Below are 24093 nucleotides of genomic sequence, written 5' to 3'. Positions count from 1 at the left end.
GACGTGACTAACATAGGTTCATTAATTTCAGTGCCTCAAGTCCTGGTAAAATTTAGCTGCATACAATCCATGGAGAACCCCAGAGCTATTTTGACGCATGCAGGTTTTCTTCTGTTAATATACCTATATACAGTTGTACCTTGGAAATCGAACCGAATCCATTCCGGAAGTCTGTTCGACTTCCAAAATATTTGGAAACCAAAGCACGGCTTTTGATTGGCTGCAGGAAGCCAGGAACGAGGACAGAATCATTCACATTATAACCGGGAAAACAAATGAAATTATCCCCCAAGTCTGAATGGACCCATGGTCCGAACAATCTCCTTACATCAATGAAGCCTAAGATTGCGTTATCTTTCTTAGCAATCACAGTGATGACTCAGGTTTAAGGGTGCAGTCTTCAACCGTTTTGTGACCCAGACGCACCTTAAACCCAAGCATGCATGTGGGGACCAATTCTTAATACTGACAACCAGTTGTATGTGTTGTAGCACTAAGCAGATTATTCCATCTTGTGCAAGGATTTCTCCATGGGCAATGCAAAGTTCTCCCCCTCTCCTCTGCCCGCCCTCTGGAGCAGAATCAAGGATTGCATGGGACGCACTAGCACTAATCCTTGAGCTAGCACAAGTTTCTAGCTCATTGTTTCCCAAACCTGGGTTTCCAGCTGTTTTTGGGCTACAGTTCCCATCATCCCTGACCACTGGTCCTTCTAGCTAGGGATGATGGGAGTCATAGTCCCCAAAGACCCAAGTTTGGGAAACATTGAAGTTGAATGACCACCCAAGTGTTTGCAATGGTGGAAAGTGTGGCTGCTACCAAGCCACCAGATGGAGACTAATGAACTTAAGATACCGAGGTCCCACGGCCCTCACATGTACTACTGCCAGATCAGGACCTCTGCTTGTGCCTTTGGATAATTTTGTACCAGTGTAGGATATTTTACACTGATATCTGTTGAATTTCATCTTGTTGGCTTGGGCCTGGTGCTCTCAGCCTCTCAATATTATTGTGAATTCTGTTCTTTGGGAGTTGCTTTCCCTCTCAGGTTTTGTGCCCTTTGAAATGGCTCTCGGGGGAACCCAGGAGTTGATATTGGAGGCAAGTGGCAAGCACGTCTGACTGGTGAAGCTAAGTAGGTCTGGTCCTGTATGCTGCCTTGGATGAGGGATCAGCTGCGGACCACATGTGATGCTGCTCTGAGGGCTTCTGAAGGAAAGCAGGGTATAATTTTAACACAAACATGTTGTAATCCCCAAGTATTACAACGGCTTAAAAGCCAAAACTGCCATCAGTGAAGGAAAAAGAAAAAAAAGCTGCTAATGAAAACAGAACTACTTTGGGAACAAACCAAAAGCCCTTTGAAAGGAGCGGCCTTCATGTAGTTTAGAAATATTTATTAATTCAGGTATTTTAGCCTCTGGAAGTGGAAGTAGCTTCTGTATTTATCATTTGAGACATACTATCATTGGCACCCTGCTTTCGGATAGTGCCTTTGAGGTTTCCTAGCATGTACAATGAATACTTTTTGTGTGTGCATGTGTGGCATCGCACTGGCATTCTCTGCTGCTGAATTCCAGTACTTTTTTTTTTTGCACATGGAACTCTTGGAGACCTTTGGGAGTCCTGTTTTTGGAACAGCCCTTTCCACCTGCACAGAGGGAGAAACTGTTCCTGAACAGAACCAGGAGATGATCTGAAATCGTCATTATGTTTGACTTTCTTCTGTAATGACCGTTCCCCACATCAAATGGGGTGCACATTTTGCGTGGTCGCGCATAGCCTCCTGGGATCACGGGGCAGCTCCTGGCAGTTGGGTCTGGCACCACCTTCCTGGGCTGGATACCTGTGGTCTCCACCTACTACAGCAGCTGCCCAGGGGCTGCCCGGGGTTTGGGGGGGACTCCGCCTGACCACACAGTGTTCTATTCTGGATTGTTTCATTTGATGTTTTAATGTTGGTTTGAGATTTCTCTCTCTCTTAAAAATATAAAGCGATATAGAAATGAAATCAATAATAAACAAACAAATAAATAAGTGACAAGTAGTTTTCTGACATCACCAACAATTACAGCTTCTATATATGTACTACTGTAGAAGCAGGAATCATGGCAGGACTTAGATCAGGAATGGAAGATACCAGCCCTTTCCAACTGGCAGAGAGAGAGCTAGGGCAGAAACCTTAGCTATTGAATGGCCCATACTACACTTCTGTGTCTTGCATCCAACAAACAAGCATTCTCTCCACTCAGCAGAACAGTGCAGCTCCACCAAGCAAACTTCATGACTTAGAGAGCTTACATTGGGACAACTTGGCCATCTTTTTAAAAAAAATAAAGTCAGAGTCCTCAGAAGTTGAGTGTGCAACCCTCCTCCTTCATTTCTCCAACCCCACCCTTTGGAAAGCTGCAATGCTTTGCTGTTTACCTCCTTGTTGTCAAGCAAAAGTATTTATGGACCTTATTAGCCGCAGGCCATTAAAAAGCAGCTATTTCCAACAAGGCATGCATAATGGGTTTTCTGGGTATTGTCGAAGACTCCTTTTCTTTCCCCAGCAAGCTTGAACGTTTTGATAACCTGGGCCACATTCATTTCATACATTTAAAGCCCTATGGTGGAACTTCAGCCATGGCTTCTCCCATGGGATTTTGAGAGCTGTTTTAGGGCAGACAAAAAAAATCAAATGGCTTCTTTATGTAGTGCATAGTTAAACCATAGAATTCTTTCCAACAAGATGTATTAATGGCCACTGACTTGGATGGCTTTTTCAAGAGGATTAGACCAAGTTCCTGGGGGATAATGGCTATCGCTGACTAGTACCCACAATGACTTCCTTCTCCATCCACTGTTGGGAGGCAGTATTCCTCTGAATACAAGTAGCTGTTGTATCACAAAGTATGGTGTTGCACTCAGATCCTGTTTCTGGGCTTCCCATGGGTTTCTGGTTGGCTACTGTGAGAACAGGATGCTGCATTAGATGGGCCTGATCCAGCAGGGTTGCTTTTGTGTTATTGTGGATGTCTTCTACCACTAAAGTGCTCAGAATAATTATCCTCCCTGTGGCTGCCTTTTTATGGCACTGGAAACACTCTGCTAACCGTACCGATAGCCGTTTCAGCCCCGTGGAATCCTGCAACGAGGCTGAATAAATCTTCTTTGTTTCATAAGAGCGCTGTGCCCGACAGACAGCCATTCCAGGGAACACTGGTAATTAGGTTCATGTTTAATGTGTGGGCAAAGGAACCCTTTGGCTTCTGAGCTTAATTCCCTTTTATTATCTTTGTGTAATCTGAGTAGGTTCTAACTAGGAGTTCTCTAAGAATTGGGGTAGCTGGTTTTTACAGCTATAATTTAGGCATAGTTACACATACCTCTGACAGTTCACCACTTCCTGTTAACATATTCAGCCCATAAAATGCAAGGATGTTGGGATAATAAATTGTTCCTCAAAATGATTTTGGTTCTCTCCTTTTTGAGGTCTTAGTTTTGTTCCCCTCTTTTCATTCATTCATTCATTCATTCCTTCGTCATTCATTGACCAAGCATGGAACAGCCCTTTATTAATGGAAGAATTATTATTTTTTAAACCACAATGATGTTAAATAGATCATTATTCATTATCCTCTTTTTTATTGAATCAGCTGAGTATTGCATACTTTATCACCGATGTTCCTTTACCAGCTAACTTTATACCAGTTGCTAGAAAACACAGGAGGGGAGAGTGCTCTTGTGCTCAGGTCCTGCTTGCAGGTTTCCCACAGTCATCTGGTTAGCCACTGTGAGAACAGGATACTGGACTAGGTGGGCCATTGTCCTGTTCCTGCAAGCTCTTCTTATGCTCTTATAATGAAGGGGAAGAGGTAGAAGAGCACAAATGTGCAATGAAGTGATCATAGAATCATAGAGTTGGAAGAGACCACAAGGGCCATCCAGTCCAACTCCCTGCCAAGCAGGAAACACCATCAAAGCATTCCTGACAGATGGCTGTCAAGCCTCTGCTTAAAGACCTCCAAAGAAGGAGACTCCACCACACTCCTTGGTAGCAAATTCCACTGCTGAACAGCTCTCACTGTCAGGAAGTTCTTCCTAATGTTTAGGTGGAATCTTCTTTCTTGTAGTTTGAATCCATTGCCCTGTGTCCGCTTCTCTGGAGCAGCAGAAAACAACCTTTCACCCTCCTCTATATGACATCCTTTTATATATTTGAACATGGCTATCATATCACCCCTTAACCTTCTCTTCTCCAGGCTAAACATACCCAGCTCCCTAAGCCATTCCTCATAAGGCATTGTTTCCAGGCCTTTGACCATTTTGGTTGCCCTCTTCTGGACACGTTCCAGCTTGTCAGTATCCTTCTTGAACTGTGGTGCCCAGAACTGGACACAGTATTCCAGGTGAGGTCTGACCAGAGCAGAATATAGTGGTACTATTACTTCCCTTGATCTAGACGCTATACTCCTATTGATGCAGCCCATAATTGCATTGGCTTTTTTATCCTTTAGTGAATTTAGTTTTCTCACAGCCAGAATGGAGAGATCACTTTTTTGCCTGCTGGCTGCCTTGAAAGCAATGCTAACTCCTAGATCTGCTGGGTGCTGAAGATTAGGATGGGGCAGAGGTAGGACCAGCACAGATGCCACAGCTAACACCTGCAGAAAACTCTATGGCAGCCTTTCTCAACCTTGGGTCCCCAGATGTTTTTGGCCTACAACTCCCATGATCCCTAGGTAGCAGGACCAGTGGGTCAGGGATGATGGGAGTTGTAGGCCAAAAACATCTGGGGACTCAAGGTTGAGAAATACTGCTCTGTGGCCATAGACCTGCTGCTGTTGCTAATAGTTAATCACTATATTGTTGTTGTTGTTCAGTTGTTCAGTCGTGTCCGACTCTTCGTGACCCCATGGACCAGAGCACGCCAGGCACGCCTATCCTTCACTGCCTCTCGCACTTTGGCCAAACTCATGTTAGTAGCTTCAAGAACACTGTCCAACCATCTCATCCTCTGTCGTCCCCTTCTCCTTGTGCCCTCCATCTTTCCCAACATCAGGGTCTTTTCTAGGGAGTCTTCTCTTCTCATGAGGTGGCCAAAGTACTGGAGCCTCAACTTCAGGATTTGTCCTTCTAGTGAGCACTCAGGGCTGATTTCTTTGAGAATGGAAAGGTTTGATCTTCTTGCAGTCCATGGGACTCTCAAGAGTCTCCTCCAGCACCATAATCGCTATATAGTGAGTTGCTATGTTGTGTATTTTTAGAAGTGTGCTGTTTTATGGATTTTATGTGTCACGTTACTTATGATAACAGGTAGGATCAGAGAAGGGATCTTTATTTATTGGGGTATGAAGCGTCATTATTATTTATTTATTTAGAAAGACAAGGTATTGTTTAATGATGCAGTCAGTGTCACCGGTATTACTGTGGATATCTAAAACCCTTCGTTTTGTGTATGTTTGGATGTTCCAGTTATCTGGCTGAATGAGTGCATGATAAATAAATGGGGGAGAAAAAGCCTAAACATATCCCTTGGGACCTATTTTAGTCCCAGAGCATCTGATTTAGATACTTCTTGAGATTGTTTCTTATCTAAGTGGAACCATACTGCTATGTACACTCCTTAAAAAAAACAAAAAACCCCAAACCATTATCTGATCCTTGTGCATTTGAACTTGAGCTCCTGTGACAAAGGCACACTTGTTTGTGCATTCATGGAGTTTTAACGAGAAGCTGGTGTTTGGTAAGTGAAAGCACTTCATTTCCTATAATAAGGCACAGTAAAGTCACTTGTAATGCATATGTGATTGCACAGAGAAACTGAACACAGAGGGACCCACTTATGTCATCAGAAGCCAGGAAATTCAATTTAAAAAGGAAAACTGCTTAAGCCTACAGCAGCCTGAGCCAGATAACTGGAATGTTTGTGTGTTCATCAGGGATGTAAAAAGTCACCTCTTCCTGTTCCGTCCCATGTTTGTGGCACACAGCAGCGTTTCCATTCCACTGCAGTTCATCTTCCACCAAAAACTACATTATTTGTCTCATTGTCCGCTGTGGTGAAATCTCACAATCTACACAATTGGTTATGTAAGTTATGTCTCACCACAAATAAGCAGAAGATGCAGTGCAGCAGAATGGAAATGGGAGCTGCATGGCATTCTGTACAGGGCAGATAGAAAATGATGCTTTTTATAAAAGCCTAATTGGAGGCATCTGAAGTCACAGCAAAGTTTGCCTATGGCTGTCTTATCAGTTATGAGGCAGTGAAGATCTGAAAACAACTAACATTTTGAGTGGCCAGCTCTAGCAATCCTGTCACCCATAAATTGAGTAGAATAATGCATTAAATAAAATGGGAGTTTTCCTGTTCATAGAGTATAAGGAAGAATCGTTGAGATCCTGACTAGATGTTTGTTGCTAGAAATCACTGTGGAAAAATGAGTAAGTGAAGTTGCTCAAACAGTACAATCTTATTCCTGGTTAAAGGTAAAGGGACCCCTGACAGTTAAGTCCAGTCGTGAACGACTCTGGGGTTGTGGTGCTCCTCTTGCTTTACTGGCCAAGGGAGCCGCCATTTGTCCGCAGACAGTTTTTCTGGGTCCTGTGGTCAGCATGACTAAGCCACTTCTGGTGAAACCAGAGCAGCGCATGGAAACAACGTTTACCTTCCCGCCGGAGTGGTACCTATTTATCTACTTGCGCTTGACGTGCTTTTGAACTGCTAGGTTGGCAGGAGCTGGGACCGAGCAACGGGAGCTCACCCTGTCGCAGGGATTCGAACCGCCGACCTTCTGATTGGCAAGCCCTAGGCTCAGTGGTTTAGGCCATAGAGCCACCCGCGTCATGGTTACCCTGCCGTAAGTGTGGTTGTGATGGCAACAAACTGTATTGGGGGTCTCCATCACTAGTTAAGACTTAGTGTGGAATGTATTTCTGCCTATCTGAAACCCAGAAGGAGAGGTGTGCATTCACTTTCGCAATTACTGAGAAACAGAGCAGATGCCCAGCCAATTTGTTTGTCAAAAATTAATGAAGATATCAAAATGAATGGAAGAAACAAATGGAAATCTTTTATTTTTGTTTCTCCTGTTCATTTCTCATAGGAGGAGTTCCTGAAACAGACAAGAGGCATTGCATTGCTTAACAAATTGATGTGTACAGGGAACCTTCTGTAGGCAGGAGAGATCTGAATGCTCAAAAGACGTGAAAACTGTCATGTTGGGAAGCTTAGAAAATGTCGCTCCTTTTTGATTGCTTATAAATTGGGGTCCTTGTCTCCAACCTGCCTGAAGCTTGGCACATCTTGTAATGCAATGCCTAAAAAAACGTGTCCCATTTACATGGAAAATACCAGAGTTATTGGCATCGGATGACAGCCTTGGTATCCATAATAGTAAAAGTAGGGCCCTTCCAGGCTGGTGTTTTATTGCATGAAAATTCTGCAGCAGGTTCCTAACACAAAACTAGTGCATTACTAAGTGGTTATAGATTGCCCTAGTTTGTTCTGCGATGCTATAGCTCAGTCAGTAGAGCATGAGACTCTTAATTCCAGGGCTGTGGGTTCGAGCACCATGTTGAGTAGAAGTTTCATACATTGCAGGGGGTTGGACTAGAGGACCATCATGGTCCCTTCCAACTGCACAATTCTATGATTCCCTATTCTAACCACATTATTGCTGATTGGAGGACTACATAGCACAACAAACACGGGACAAAAATAAGCCAGCACATTTGTGGTAGAAAAAGCTACAGGAAGTTACGGTATATGCACCGACCAGAAACAAGCATCGTGACCATCCTGATTTGTTTAATTTTTTGCAGGTGCAAATCGGGTCCTCCCTTAAAGAGGGCACGTATTGCGGTGAGACCTGGCAACCAAACCCTGTGTTGTGGGTGGGTAAGATTGGATAGCCACAACACCCAATTGGTAAGTCCCTCGATGCAGGGTTCAATCAGGCTAATGGGACGCAGACTAAACGGATCGAGGGACCTACAAATACCCATGCACGTGACCCTGAGCTTCCTCTTTCGGCACGTGCATTTGGAACACCCGCCTACCTCTCCCTACTTTTAGGGCTTGTGCGCTTGACCTTGCTATGCCGTTGTGTGTCATCTGTCGTTGGGACACGGGCACGGCAGGAATTTTCCCCACTTGGGTGATTGGCTGTTGCCATTTGGGTTTCTCCTGCCGCGTAGCAAATCGTCACAACTTGCAAGGTTGCGGATAGGCTCTGGTTCAGGTGATAGGGATGGGAGAACACTCTTGCCATCCCTATGTGAAGGGTATTCCATTAAAGGAATCCAGGGACTTGATGGTTTAGTCAACCCCTGAGAGGGGGTTGTGCCCGTGCCTGAGTCCAGGGGGGCATTTGAGTGGCGGGGGAGCATGTACCCAGCTTTCCGCTTATCCAGGTGTTCACCCTTGGCTGACCTATGCTGGAACCCTGGGTCGGCGCTTCCTGCGGAGCAGGGAGCTAGTCGAACCAGAGCCTATGCAAACACTCCCTGTAATCAATAAAGTTGTGGCCTAAATTCTGCCAAAAACCAAAACCAAAATTTGAGTCTTGTCTGAATTTATTCAGGGGGAGGTTAAAAGGTCTGAGCACGCAAATATTATTGAAAAGTGTTTGCACTTGGAAACAGATTCGCCAGTAGCATCATGGACACGAAGGATGTCTGGAAGGGTCCACAGAAACGAAAAAGTAACAATAAATAAATAAATGAAAGATACAGTAGGAAAAGAGAAATGAAAGTAATGACACTGTAGACAATTGAAAATGAAATGAATAAAATGAAATAAAATGAAATGAAAAACAGAACTCTCCCCTCGCAGTCCCTGTCTTGGAAAGCTGCTGCCAGTTTAAGTGAATAATATTGAGCTTGGTGGGCCAATGGCCTGTCTGACTTGGTCAGCTCCCTATATTCCAGCAGTAAATGAAATTTTATACGCACAATAAGGTACAGATGTCTGTGACTGCAAAGTGATGTCTGAATGTATCAACGGATGAGATTACGGGTGCCCAGTAAGTATTGGCAAGCTAAACTTCACGAACTGTTGTTCAAAGTAATATACCATGATTAATAGAATAAATCAACCAGTTCAGTAGTGATCTAGAAATTATCTCTTTATGATGTGTGATACGTATCATTAGATTTTAATGGAATACAATGGATGCGTTTTGCATTCGCTTCTGAACAGCTGCAGTCAAGATGCTCAATGCAGCTTTTCATTGTGTGTTGATACGTCAGTATTAGTAAAACTTATTTCAGAGTTGAATCATGTGGACTCCTCCCCCTGCAGGCTTGTTTATGAAGGCTCTTCTCCCACACTTCCCCATAGTCAAGAAGCTTTTATATGTTGTTGGGTTTGTTTGTTTGTTTGTTTGGGGGGAGGGTTGAGGAAGTGGTTTAACTTAAAGTCAAAACTTGACACACTTGTTTGTCATTGTAGCGATGAACTCTTGCACGCAATGGCTATTGTTCTGTGAACATGGACACATGCTGATGCCCGGTTTCAATTCTGCAGAGCTCGTGAGTTAAATGCAAAACTGTCACAGAGGTTGTAGGAAACTGCATGGAAGTTCCATATGTTAAGATACTGGCAAAATGCAGTCTTGGGGCCGTCCTGCAATGACAAAATGGATTTTATTAACTCATTCATTATCGTCGTTTTATTTGTATGTTGCCTTTCCAGAAAAAGCACCAGCTCAAACCGGCTTAAAGCAAAGGAAATGGGGAAACAGCTAAAATTAGACCATTCCAAGCACAAGTTTCATAATAATGTAACAGAACCATAGAATTTTGAAGTTGGAAGGGATCCCAAGAGTCATCTAGTCCAACCCCCTGCAATGCAGGAACCACAGCTAAAGAATCCCTGACAGAGTGCCATCCAACCTCTGTTTAAAAATGTCAGATGAAAGAGAGTCCACCAGCTTCCTAGGTAGTCCCTTCCAAGCTTCCTCATTTGACTCATGAGGCCATTTTGTCGACACCACACTCACCTGTCCTATGCCTGATGTCACACTCACCTGTCCTATGCCTGATGTCCTATACAGTGTCAAGTATCGGGCAGGTAAAATCTTGGCTCAATCAAAAGAGGTTTGTAGACACAGCCCACCAGCTGATCAGCAGCACTGGCAAAGCCCTGTGCGTTAGGCTTTACAAGGCCCTGACAACCAGCTGATTGTCAGGTCTTCCACAACACATTGCAGAGCACTCTGTAGCAGTGGTTTGTGGCATGATGTGCAAAGGGGTTTCCTAGCCACCTGATCACCTGGTCTTGAGGAGGTCACTGCAAAGGGCTTTGGGGCTGTGCATTCAACTTTTTTGGGGTGTGTGTGCCGCAGTTCTGCTTTTGGGGGGGCATGCCATATATCGCTTACAAAAGAATAAACAATCCGCTGCTCTCACCTCGCCTCCGATACACCACTTTTGGCGACTGTATCCTTGGTTTAAGGAGTCATTTGGCACCTACCTTATATATTTGAGTGTGTGATACTGCTTTCAGCACTTCTGCCTTTCTGTATTCTGTGTGTGTTTTCCCCTTCCTCCTTAGTTTTCACGTGAGTGGCACTTCCTTCCTGCCATCCTCCCCATATTTCTCGCTCCTGCCTGGCTTTCTGTCAATATCCTTCATCTCCCCCGATGCATCTGTTGTACATGCCTGGTGCTCTTCCAAATTTGCCTGACATTTTTGGCATTTGCCAGCTCTATCCCGTCACAAGCTGCTGTTCAGCTGGACATCTGACTGCGGGAATATTGTTTACTGAATTTGGCTGGATATTCTTTGGCTGAGGAGGCAAAAAGCCATCTTTAGCATGGCTTCCAAAACCTGGTGCTTGAGAGCTTTGTGCGCTGCAACCGAGCTTTTTGGTTGATCTAAAGGGCTGGAGGAGTCTACCTTTCTTAGTTGGATCGAAGCTTAGCTTTGAGCATTAGGTATAAAGGGATTGAAAGAGCCAGTAAATAGGAAATGTCTTAATCACCATGCCAGATTTTCCCACTTAACGTACAGAAGTATTGGCAGGTGGGTCAGATTTTTACAATGCCATGTCTAAGAATGTGTCAGCTTTTCCTGTTTTTTTTCTTTCTTTCTTAAATAGGCCCTGAATATGTCTCAAATGACGGCAATACTTGAAATTTTTCTCAAAATTGGATTTGGAGTGCCAACTTAAAATGTGCCCTTGGGCACCTAGGTTCAGACATCATGTCACTGTGACCTGTGCCCATCTGCATGTCTAGACTATAATTGAAGTTATGTGGTCAACAGCTTTGGCCGAATCTACCCTGAGATTTGTAGATAACTTGGGCATCATAAAGTATATTAAGTCGAACATTAGTACCTTCTGGGGAACTGCAGAAGTTTCCTTTTCAGCCTTACTTTATGTTTCAGGTGACCTGTAGTCAGTGATTGACTTATTTATGCATGCAGGAAAAATGCGGGCCATTAATACAGGGATAGCCAATATAGTGAAATATAGGGTGAAAGAGGAGAGCGCAAAATATGGTCTGAAGCTCAACATCAAAAAAACTAAGATCATGGCCACTGGTCCCATCACCTCCTGGCAAATAGAAGGGGAAGAAATGGAGGCAGTGAGAGATTTTACTTTCTTGGGCTCCATGATTGCTGCAGATGGTGACAGCAGTCACGAAATTAGAAGACGCCTGCTTCTTGGGAGGAAAGCAATGACAAACCTAGACAGCATCTGAAAAAGCAGAGACATCACCTTGCCGACAAAGTTCCATATAGTTAAAGCTATGGTTTTCCCAGTAGTAATGTACGGAAGTGAGAGCTGGACCATAAAGAAGGCTGATCGCCGAAGAATTAATGCTTTTGAATTATGGTGCTGGAGGAGACTCTTGAGAGTCCCATGGACCGCAAGAAGATCAAAGCTATCCATTCTCAAAGAAATCAGCCCTGAGTGCTCACTAGAAGGACAGATCCTGAAGTTGAGGCTCCAGTACTTTGGCCACCTCATGAGAAGAGAAGACTCCCTGGAAAAGACCCTGATGTTGGGAAAGATGGAGGGCACAAGGAGAAGGGGATGACAGAGGATGAGATGGTCGGACAGTGTTCTCGAAGCGACTGGCATGAGTTTGGCCAAACTGCGGGAGGCAGTGAAGGATAGGCGTGCCTGGCGTGCTCTGGTCCATGGGGTCATGAAGAGTCGGACACGATTGAACAACAACAACAGCCAATATAGTGCCCTCCTGATTTGTTCATATTGGCTTAAGCTGATGGCGTTGGAGTCCAACAACATCTATAGGGCTCCATTTTGGCTACCCCTGCATTAGATGAGCCTGTTTAGCAGGCAACGTTATTGCCACTCCCTTATGAATGACCATTCTTGCATCCTGCCAAGAAAATGCCTATGAACTGGCTCCTGGGGTAGAGGTTTCCACTGAGCAATTGCTTTTACTTGAGGTCCTCATGAACTCTGTTTTCCAGCAGATGCTACCCAGAACTTCTTGGGAGAGCAAAAAATAAAATAAAATAAATATTAATCCAGTTGCAGGAATGGTGTGACAGAGGGATAACTATGATGCTATTGCATCTGCAGTCATTCAAATCTCTCCTATTGCATTGGTGCAGTGTTTGACCGTGTATACAAAGCAGAACAGACTTAAGTATGAAAAATGTAACATGGGTTATTGGGGTTCCCATTGAAGCACGTCCAGTATGCAGTCTCCCCATCCCCTTGGTGTCCTGTGCAGATCCGTTTCTCTTAAACATGACCAAAATTATTTCACTCTTGTTTCCCTGTATGTTCCTCAGGATTATAAACATGTTACTGGGCAAAGAGCTTTTTGAAATCTGAGCAGTCATTCCCAGGATGGGTGACCTCTGGGCCTCGAAATGCTGCTGAACTACAGCTCCCATGATCCTTGGCCATTGGTCATTCTGGCTGTGGATGCTGGGAGTTGATGTTCCTCAAGATTTGGAGGACCACAGGCTGCCCACACCTGTTCTGAGCAGTGTTTCCAATGCAGAGCAGTGCTTTCTGCGGGTTCAGATACATGTGGATAGAGGTTCTCCCCTGTATTGAAGTAAATCTTGTACAAATAAGGCAGCCAGTTGTGATCAGACATTGCACATGCACAGGGGAGCTAAATTATTCTGAGGTCAGGTGCCAGTCAAGTCATTCTGTAGGATTTATTATTCCGGCGGGGTCTTGTTTTTAATTTGTAATGCACCTAGCACAATATTAGGCTCTTAAAAACACAAAGCTTTTATTCGTACATTTTAGCCCTCATCTCGTCAGATTAACTCCTTTCAAATAGGCAGCCTGGATTTAAGTTTGTTTAAATATCTCTTGGGAATAAGACTATATAAATGATACACAAATATTTAAAACTTTGTTTATCCGGCACAAGTTTGTGGCCTAACATATCATTCGAGGAAAAACCCATGTTGTTGCTTTTAATGTCTAAAAGAGCTTAGAAAAAAGATGCATTAGCTGAAGTAGGTTATATGATTCCTTCTAATTCCTAATGTTTAAACAGCTTTTGTCTTTTGGAAAGGCAACTTCTGCTCTGCCTAATTACTGGCAATAAAAAGTAAGTAAGGGATTTAAGACTTATGGAGTGTTCCAGTTGGAGGGAAAGTGTAATTAAAGTTGGCGAGGTCCTTGTTTCCTTTAGGAAATAGAGACTTTAGAAAGGTTTTTAAGAGACACTAATTTTTATTTTTTATTTTGTAAAAAATGTAGCTTGTCTGTGTTAAGCTCATGTTCTGAGTGCTTTGACTAAATAGTAAGCTGTGTAAAGAGCGCATGTTCTCAAGGACACTTTTTAAAAACAACATCTCGAGGGATTTCCCTTCCCTTTTGCTAATTATAGACCCCTTCCATTTTGCACTCACACTTTTAACTGCTGGTGCACAAGAGGTAAGGAGGAGTTCAAAAGGAAGATGGATCCAAAAGGGGGGGGGAAGGCCCATGCATTATATATCCATGGCATTTAGCTTCAAAGCAGTCATAATTAGACTCTTAGTGAAAAGGGTGGGAGTTTCAAAGTGATCTACACCAGCCTGACTTTGATACAAATGAAGTACTTTGAACTGAAAGTCAAAACTTTTTTTTGGCGGTGGAGTGAGGCGGGGGCAAAGAAATCGGGCAATTTGGATTTCCTGTTAGGTCTAAGGCTATCCTAAGAATGGAGCAATTACTTTATTTTATTTTGCTAGAGTCCTAGTGGGATAGCGTTTTTACTTGCTACCCACTTTTAACTTGATGCTGTTTTGTAATCAAGCTTTAACTGCTGTTTCAGTGTTTTCCTTGGCGTGTAAGGATGATTTGTGTTAGTTTTTCTGGCCCGCCTGAAGCCCCAGCACAATTGACTATCAGCTATAGCCATACAAAACATTGTCTCTCACTCACACTTGCACATACCTAGCAGCACTTTTTTAAGAATAAGAACTGAAAAACGACGAGGTCATATCCAGCGCTTGCACAGTGGAACTTCCCCTTCCTCTCCTCGCCCCGTGTTTCCTTCCGCCAGACATGCTCCACAGGGCCTCCCAACCTTCTGGAGAACATTTTGAGGGCAAACAGGGCACCGCTTAGGAATTTGCACTGCGGAAGTCGGTTGCAGGAGTGGAGCAGCAGTGCTGGTTGCAACTCACTGCTTCCAAAAGATGCAAAAAAAATTAATTTCCCCCTTTATTTGTAGATGTTTCTAACTGGTTGCAGGGGATGGTGCAGTGGGGCTGCACCACTCACCCGAGCTCTATCCGGGATGAGTTGCTGCAGCAGAGGAAGGGTTCAGCTTTGGCGAAGTTGGCCAGTGCACTGGGGCAGCCAATTCTGCTGACAATTTGTACCGTGCCAGCCTCATTGGCACCGTACCCCTCTCCATCTCAGTACAGTGGTTACCTTGCAGACGAATGCCCTCGCTAGACAAAAAACTTGCTAGACGAAGGCATTCACTAACAAAAGGGTGATTTGCAAGACAAATTTCCCTATGGCCGTGACTCGCAAAATGAAAACGTTTTGTGATTTTTCCGCATCAAACCGCACTTCCTCCGACAGTGCTTCGCAAGACGAAATTTTCGCTATACGACAGCACTCTCGGAACGAAATTAATTTCGTCTTGCGAGGCACCACTGTATACTGCATTGACTCAGCTCCATGGTGGTTGGCTTCATCTGCAGCCCATTGCACCATCCACTGGTAATATCTGGAATTTTTTTTGCTAATAAAGCCATAGCAGAACTAGTAACAGTTACAGGTAGGTAGCCGTGTTGGTCTGCCATAGTCAAAACAAAATAGAATAAAAATTCCTTCCAGTAGCACTTAGAGACCAACTAAGTTGTTCTTGGTATGAGCTTTCGTGTGCATGCACACTTCTGCACACGAAAGCTCATACCAAGAAACAACTTAGTTGGTCTCTAAGGTGCTACTGAAGGAATTTTTTATTTTATTTTGTCAGAACTAGTAAAAAAAAGCCCCCAGAACACCAGTCTGAAAAGGAATGACTGGCCCCCTTCCCGGGTTTGGAAGTCAGCTGAGCTACGTCCCCACAAACATCATGAAATTGCTCAGCTTATTTCTGAACCGCAATGATGCTCAGAAATAATCCCCTGTCAGTGATAAATTACTCCAGGGACACCCTACTCTTCCAGTTATTTGGTTTATTACTTATTGTTTTCAGGCCATGCATATCTGTTTTCCTCTAATTCTGTAGCTGATTTGTTATGACCTAATGCAATGACAATAAAACTGTTATTTACATATACATGAATAGGATAGTTTTATCTGTGTAGACGCAGGACACATCACCCGGTGAGCTTCCTACCACCCCTTTTGGCATTATCATTTGAAACGGAAATGCAGGAAGCTGTCCCTCCTAAGAATAGAATGGATATCGTTTGGGAGAATCATCTGCCAGCATAGCTCAGCCCCAGTGTGAACTGCACCTGTCATAAGAGCAGAAGAAGAGGCCGGCTGGATCAGGCTAGGCTGTTCCCACAGTAGCCAAACAGATGCCTATGGAAAGCCCCAAAGCAACAACACTCTTGCAACTCATGAATCCCAGCAGCTGGTAATCAGAGGCCTCTGGCAGTAGATTTAGCCACCATGACTGGTTATCATTTGGTGGCCTTCATCCAAAGACAGGCTCAGGCGGATTGAGCAGACAAAACCAATAGTAGGTCCAGTTGGTGTCCATCGCTGCTTGAGGAGCAGATTTCAGGGTGTGAAGGTTTGAGTGGCATATCTGCCCTCCCTTAGGGAAGACTAGGTATGTGGGGGTTTGGCCAAGGGCATTGTGGTGTGAAAACAGAACGGGCAAATAAATTAGTTATACATCCAGCACCCATCCACAGTTGGCTTATTCTGTCCCAAAGGGAAAGGTCCATAACTCTCAGCTTTGCATGAAGAATGCCACATGTTCAGTTCCTGTCATCTGCCACTAAAAGGATCAAGGTAACAGGTGATGTAGAAGACTCACCTGCTTCTTCTGTGCAGTGCAGCAAATACTTCACTAGGTGCATCCATCTTCATGTGCCTCATCTATATGAGGTCCGCAGGGTGGCAACATGAGAACGGTGGCTTTTCTGTGGTGGCTCCCCACTTGTGGAACGCTCTCCCCAGGAAGGGTTGCCTGGTGCCTTCATTTCATATCTTTAGGCACCAGGCAAACACATTCTTCTTCTCTCAGCCTTTTGGCTAATTAAAACAATCTATGGCCTTTAAAAGTGTGCTGTTTTTGTTTGTTACGATGTTCTGTATTTTTGTGTTTTTATGTTGTAAACATAGCCACCCTAAGATGAAGGGTGGTATAGAAATGCTAATAATAATAATAATAATAATAATAATAATAATAATAATAATAATGAAATATGGAGGGGAGCTGATACATGAAGTCTCTCAAGCTGTGCAGCGATTCCCCCAAATTTCTCCTTTCCTCTGTGTTTTCAATTACTCAAACCTAGCTTTGGAGGGAAGCTATGAAATCATGTTGAACAGTGTCCACCAGCCCTCCCTAAATGTACAACCCCTGCCTGCTTTTTGTTGAGTTTCTCATTTAGCTTTATGACTAATGAGTCCCAAGTGTAAAGTAGCCAGCACCAGTTCATGTTATTGGGTTTCCTTCTTATACCACTGCACGCACGTCTTGACTTTAAGTGTTGCTCTCTTTCACATCGTTTCAGTTTTTTAAATGCTTCAAATGTGTGTGTGTGTCTGTTTTCGCCTTTTGCTGTTTGGGTAGATCTGGTGTTTGGGCTTGTGTTTTTGTTGGACCGCCACATCTTTGGATCCCTGCAGATTTTGGGGCTTGGAAAAAGTTGAAACTTACAATAAAAGACAAAATAAACAAGCCATCAAAGGGGGAAAAAATTAAATCTCTGTTTATTCACCTGCATGTGAGACTAACGCTGGTCCAGAGCAGCAAGCTGAAATATTTCAGATATTAAAAAAGACTTGACAAAAACAAATTTAGTTTTCAGTATTTGAGACGTAAGTACATGGCAACAATGTGCAGGTTGGAGTGTTCTGTAGTTAGTGGGATACATGGAAGGGTGTGGGGAGTGGTGATGGAAGAAGGGGAAATAGGCAAAGGCCGATAGTTATTGGTAATGCCAACCAGGATATAGTTCCATGTATATAGAATTATAGAATCATAGAATCTTAGAGTTGGAAGCGACCCCCAGGGTCATCTACTCCAACCCCCTGCAATACAGGAATCCTAGCTAAAGTATCCATGACGCATGGCCATCCAACCTCTGCTTAAAAACCTTCAAGGAAGGGAGAGTCCATCACCTCTTGTGGGAGTCTGTTCCACTGCTGAACAGTTCTTACTATCAGAAAGGTTTTCTGAGTGTTTAGTTGGAATCTCCTTTCTTGTGACTTGAAGCCATTGGTTCAAGTCTTACCCTCCAGAGCAGGAGAAAACAAGCATGCTTCCTCTTCCATGTGACAGCCCTTGATATATTTGAAGATGGCTATCCTAGCTCCTCTCAGTCTCCTCTTTTCCAGGCTAAACATACCCAGCTCCTTCAGTTCCTCATAAGGCTTGGTTTCCAGACTTTTGATCATCTTGGTTGCTCTCCTCTGCACATGTTCCAGCTCTGCATACATTCCTGCACACATTCCAACATCCTTCTTAAATGGTGGTGCCCAGAATTTGACACAGTATTCCAGGTGTGGCCTGACCAAGGCAGAACAGAGTGGTACTATTACTCCTCTTGATCTGGACAGTATACTTTGGAGACATATCTTTGTGTGTCCCCCCTAGGCATGTGTGTGTGCAATTAAACTTAGTTGTAGTGACAGCCAGTGCATTTCTGAACACTTATATGTCTCTGAAATTGACAGGCACAAGCCTTATACCCAAGTGTTTCCAACCACCCAAGAAGTTCAGGGATTCCCTCAGGAAACACATATGCTGTCTGCAAGAAATGGCCCAGTGTGATCTTCACCTACCTGCACGAGTGCTCCTGTATATCCATGCCTTTCTGTAGGATACCAAAAGAACATAAGATCCCTGCTGAATCAGGCCAAAGGTCTATCCAGTTCAGCATCCTGTTCTTAACTCTCTTACTTCTGCTGGAAGACTGATATTGATTCATTGGAAGGATAATACCATGCCCCCCCTTTGAACGATGGATAGAAGGCTTGACTACTCCTCCAGCATACAAAGAGATTGCTTTTAGACGTAGATTGTGTATGGACAAATATAGTGATATTTTGAATGCATTTATATGAAGCACAATGACTTGTTACTAATTTTATACACATAAGAACAATCATCCTACTTATTTACCCATGCTCTACCGACTGAGCTATTCATGGCCATGAATAATGGGGTAAATACAGTAGTGTGTTAAAAATGAGGACAGAGGAAAGGTTTTTAAGAATGGGTTTGTTGTCAGGAAACTGATTTGGCCTGTCTTTCTTGTGCAATGGGTTTTCCTTCAAGTTCCCAGTTGAAAGTGTTAAGTGAGGATAGGTACAAAGGTGGGACGTGGAGGAAAGGTTTTTAAAACCCATCAGCCCCTGAGAATCAAAACAGTCTCCATTCCCCCCCTTCCTTGTTTACAAAGTGACACTTCCTTAGAGGTGTTCACACGTTATGTTCCACAAGAGTGCCGTCTCTGTGTACACAAATAGTTAAGCTGTGCACTCATAAAAGCATTCACACGCAACATTCAACAAGTGTACAGTCTATGTACCTGTGTGCACAACAGTTCAGATGTAAAAACAAAAGTAGTGTACACTCTGTTACAGAGATGTGTACATTGGTTTATTTTACTTCATAAAATTTATATACCGCTTGATATGGGGGGGAGGGGAAGAGACCCCAAAGAGAAGATAGTGCAAGAGAAAGACAGGCCAAATGTTCAAGGAGAGCACAAAGGCCTGGGGAGAGTCTTTATGGTTGGCTACAGAGAACTGGAATATCAGCTCCAGCTGGGCCTTGGTTCCTGCCACAGCACATGCCCATTAAGCAAGCGGTTGTCTTGTCTTCAGGCCCTTAACAGGCAATGCTTTCCAAGCTGCATTAAGTAATGTTCAAAATGCACGAGAGCCACAGAAGAGCTACATGTGGTCTGCTGTTAAATAAGCATTAGAAGCCAGTAATCCATAAGCCTTTATTTCTGCAGCTTCTGTCTTTGCTCATTAGTCTTATCTAATGCCGGCTTTAATTTCCACTGATCTATTTATGCTAGAATTTCACTTAATAAACCTTGTATGGATTAATCTGGTTGTCTTCTTGGCGCACATCTTAAACTTTTAAGACTTAAAGGATTCTCCTTTCAAGACCTTGGCTGATCCAAAGTCCCATCATGAGATGAAGATTTCTTGGAGGGCTACCAAGAAGCTGGGATATAGAAGTGAATTTGGTGGTAGGAAACTCTCAAAAACACGATCTAAACTGGCATGTTTATGGCCCAGAAACATAGTTGGAAAGTCATAGTCCTCTTCTGCTCTTACCTCCCCAAGCAACTGGTATTTAGTGGCGCTCTGCCTTTGGTTATGGAAGTTGCATATTGCCATCATGAGTAATAGCCATTGATAGACCTGGCCTACAGGAATTCGTCTGCTTCCATGTGGAGCCACTTTCAGCCCTCCATTTTTTGCTTGTTTCTCTCCTGAATAAGCAACAGTGGGTTGGATCCAGACTAAGTTACGCCCCAGTGAAATCAACGGATGCTAGTTTCACAGGTGTAGATTTTTATTTTTGGCCACCTTCTAGAAAAGAACAGTTAAATTCTTTATTATTATTATTATTACAGTACACTTTTTTTAAAAAAAAAATCACAAATGGAAAGAATGTTCTCTCAGTTTCAATTTTCAAATTAAATCCACTTTTCTCTGTCCACTAGCACAAGAGCGGATGGTAGAGTTTAAAACTTGTGCTTTTCTGTGCTCAGCAGCATTCTGCAAGTTCAACAAGAGATTAACTTAGTGCCACACCATATTATGACAGATTACATGACCTCAAATTTAGACTGTAGATGCCGCAGTGGGGGAAGAGATGGGCTCATGCTGAAGTAAAAACCGCTTTCCTCCTTTGAACCCAATCCTTATTGTTGCTGCTCCCATTTGTACACAGGAAGCCCACCACTGTCCACTGACTTCGCTTAAGTTGCTCTCCAACTGCATTTAGTATTATGCACGTATAGTAATAATTTTTGGCTTGTTAAACTATACCACATGGCATGGGGTGGGGGGAAAGGAAAGTGAATAGAGCTTTCAATTCCAAAACGAATTGGAAGTACCTACTTCACTATCATGTAGTGAAAAAGGATATCAACAATATATAAATCCCAAAGGCTTTTATTCTCAAATATTTGATACAAGAGTTTATTTTTTAAAACTCAAAATGTGACCAAAGAGGGAATTTTAACTTATTTACAATACTTCTAGAGATAGGCTAACTGTTGGATTAGATATGTTCTCAGTATGCTAATATATACAGGAACTCGCTGTGCACTTTGTATACCTGAAGGAGCGTCTCCACCCCCATCGTTCTGCCCAGACACTGAGGTTCAGTGCCATGGGTCTTCTGGCGGTTCCCTCGCTACAAGAAGCCAAGTTACAGGGAACCAGGCAGAGGGCCTTCTTGGTAGTGGCACCCGCCCTGTGGAACGAACTCCCACCAGATGTCAAAGAGAAAAACAACTGCCAGACTTTTAGAAGACATATGAAGGCAGCCCTGTTTAGGGAAGCTTTGGATGTTTAATATATTATTGCATTTTAATATTCTGTTGGAAGCCGCCCAGAGTGGCTGGGGAAACCCAGCCAGATGGGTGGGGTATAAATAATAATAATAATAATAATAATAATAATAATAATAATGTCTGCTGAAGTTCCATGCCCTCTCCTTCAGTTGTTGTTTTTCCTCTATGCAGGCTTTTAAAGGGAAGATAAATATTGCCACATGCTTATTTTTGGGTTCTAATACTGTTGTTGTCGTCTTCTTCTTCTTCTTCAATTCCACAGCCAACTATGGACCAAATCCAATTTGCAAAGGCTGTTTGTCTTGCTCAAAGGACAATGGATGCATCAGATGTCAGCATAAGCTGTTCTTCTTTCTCCGAAGGGAAGGGATGAGGCAATATGGGGAATGCTTGAATTCCTGCCCACCAGGGTACTACGGTCTGCGAGCCCCAGACATGAACAGATGTTCAAGTGAGTTTCCTTTTATGTTTCTTTTTTTAAATAAAAAAATCTGTAATTTCAAAACTTAAGTTATTGGTGAGGGTGGAGAACATAAGACGATACTTTTGTAGACAACTCCAGTACATTGTAGGCATTCCTTCCTAAAAGAATCTCCAGTTGTCTGGTCGCTGTGCTTTGGACACCTCTTAAGATTTGTTGTTGTTTAGTCGTGTCCGACTCTTCGTGACCCCCATGGACCACATTGGACCAGAGCACGCCAGGCACTCATTTTACATGATGGTTCCTGAGATCAAGGAGCAGTTTTTAATCTGGTGTTTGGATACTATCAGATGCCATTTTGAATCAAGTTGATAGATTGAACCTTTCGAAACTGTCCCGTCTTGAACCACTGATGTCAAAAGTGCATTGGTTTCCCCTCCCATTTCTTAGAATTCCCAAGCAAGTGCAAGTGCAAACCTCAGTCGTCTGTAAATTTATTATCCAGCGGAACTTCTTCTTTCTTCCCTTAGGTCATAAACCTGTGTCCCTCCCAATGTTGTTGGACTACAACTCCCATCATCCCTGACCACTAGCCAAGTTGTCTGGGGCTGATGGGAATTCGAGTCCAGCAACACCGAGGGCCACAGGTTCCCTAGCCCTGCCGATGGGGAGGGGGCAATTATCTGAAACAAACCTGTTGCTTGGTACACTTACAAATGTTTGTAAGTGTTCATATATTTTTGAGATCAGAATCTGTTCTTCCCAGTGCTTTTGTTCTAAAAAAAATGTTTAGGGCTACTCTCATTTTGACTCAAGAAAACCATCATTTTATTGTTCAAATTGAGAAAAATAAATACAGTAAACGGACAAAAGTACAAAGATTCGCAAAATGTTTAGGGGTGTGCGTTCCCCCCCCAAAAAAAACCCTGCATTGGTTCTTCCCATCTCTCTGAGCAGAAGAGACACACCTGCTATCTTTTCTGTGCCTTGAGCTCTGCTGTTGGGCAACTCCTGTTTAATTCCAATGGGAGCTTGCACCGTTTTGTGTTCTGAACTCATGATTTATGTTACCGTTTTATTTATCTTGGTTCTGGTGCCGAGTATGCGCTCATTTTTTGAAATGTCACTTTGACATGATTAATTAAATTCTCTTTCTGGAACTTCTTGCTTAACTTGAAATGCCCTTTTGTCGCTTCCAAGATAGTCCTGCAGTTCTCTACAATTCCCTATGCGCCTCAGTGTGACTTGAACTCTGATAACTTTGCGCATGACTCCAAAGTACCGTAAATCCAATTGTGTCCAGCGGGCCTTATGCCTTAGTAAGTGTACTTATTATTGCAACTCAGCTCCAGTCCTTTTTCTTTGGTGCGAAAGTATCCAGGCAAAGCTCTGCCTAGTTTGCATGATAACTTCTCACAAAACTATTGAAATTCTTGGAAGTTTTCATGCTTTGATTTCAGAGCACAAAATAGTCAAGCTCTCACACCAGCAGAATAAGTTTGGATACAAGTTCTCTTAAGTTGTGTGCACAGAACAATGCTGGCTGTGCCACAGTTTAGCATTATATGCAAACAAACTCTTTTATGTCCATGAAACTGCCTTTGGATAAATGTACTGGAGAAGAACTTCTCTTGAAATCTCAGGGTACGAGACTGCTTGGATTTGTATACTCATAAATCCTGCCATCATGTTTGAGACATGTGTCTTACTCAAGAGTATACTCAGTGAAACTAATAAGCATGATCAAGGTAGGCCCATTAATTTCAATGTGTCTACTCTGAGTAAAACATAGTTAAGTACCACCCTTTGTTTATTTTTAGGAATTGTACTGATTGTTTTGTCTTTTAAATGCAAATAATGTGACCTAATAGAATAACAGCAACATTATGCTCTGTATTATTAATGAGCAATAATACACTTCAATATTTCACTGTGTGTTTCCCTGTGTCATCCCTAAATATAATATAATCAGTAGTATAGTGTAATCAAACCATGCATCCTAAAATTAATAATAATGAATGAATTTTAATTCTCACAATTTGTCTTATTTACTCCTTCTGTTTCCTCCTGAATATTCAGTATTTTGGAGCAACCCAGCCAGATAGAAATAGAAATAGAAATACTTTATTGTCACTGTACCACATGTTGGTACAGATGGCCAGGGTATAAATAAAATCATCATCATCATCATTTCATTTGTTATACTAATTTTTTCCTTCATTCCAGCTGTCTCAGCCCTCAAGTTCCTTTCTGTCTTTAAGCAGTAATGAAAGATCTGACAGTAGATGAGTCAGGATATACTGAAGTATAGTAATGCACTGTGTTGAACCCTTTACCTGTAATCCTATTTGCTGTTTGTGTCACCTGACTCCTGTTGAGCAACAGCTGCGGTATTGGTGCCCTGGCTATCTGCAGCAGTGGCATTGGGGCTGGAGAGAAATATGAACCTCTGCTGTGAGCTGCCCCCCCCCAGTCAATGAAGGTTGGGTGGACC

The 24093-nt window shown here is 43.1% G+C and overlaps 1 protein-coding gene across 2 annotated transcripts in view; it reads left to right on the top strand.

Moving 5' to 3' along the window:
• Positions 1–24093, top strand: part of RSPO2 (R-spondin 2) — a 99037-nt gene that overhangs the window by 30943 nt on the left and 44001 nt on the right. For both annotated transcript variants that reach the window (XM_033155748.1, XM_033155747.1), the window contains exon 3: positions 21441–21629. In XM_033155748.1, coding sequence (XP_033011639.1) covers positions 21441–21629 — 189 coding nt within the window. The remainder of the gene's footprint in view (positions 1–21440; positions 21630–24093) is intronic.

Source organism: Lacerta agilis, chromosome 7 (assembly GCF_009819535.1).
Source record: "Lacerta agilis isolate rLacAgi1 chromosome 7, rLacAgi1.pri, whole genome shotgun sequence".
NCBI lineage: Eukaryota > Metazoa > Chordata > Lepidosauria > Squamata > Lacertidae > Lacerta > Lacerta agilis.
This window is presented reverse-complemented; position numbering and strand designations above follow the sequence as displayed.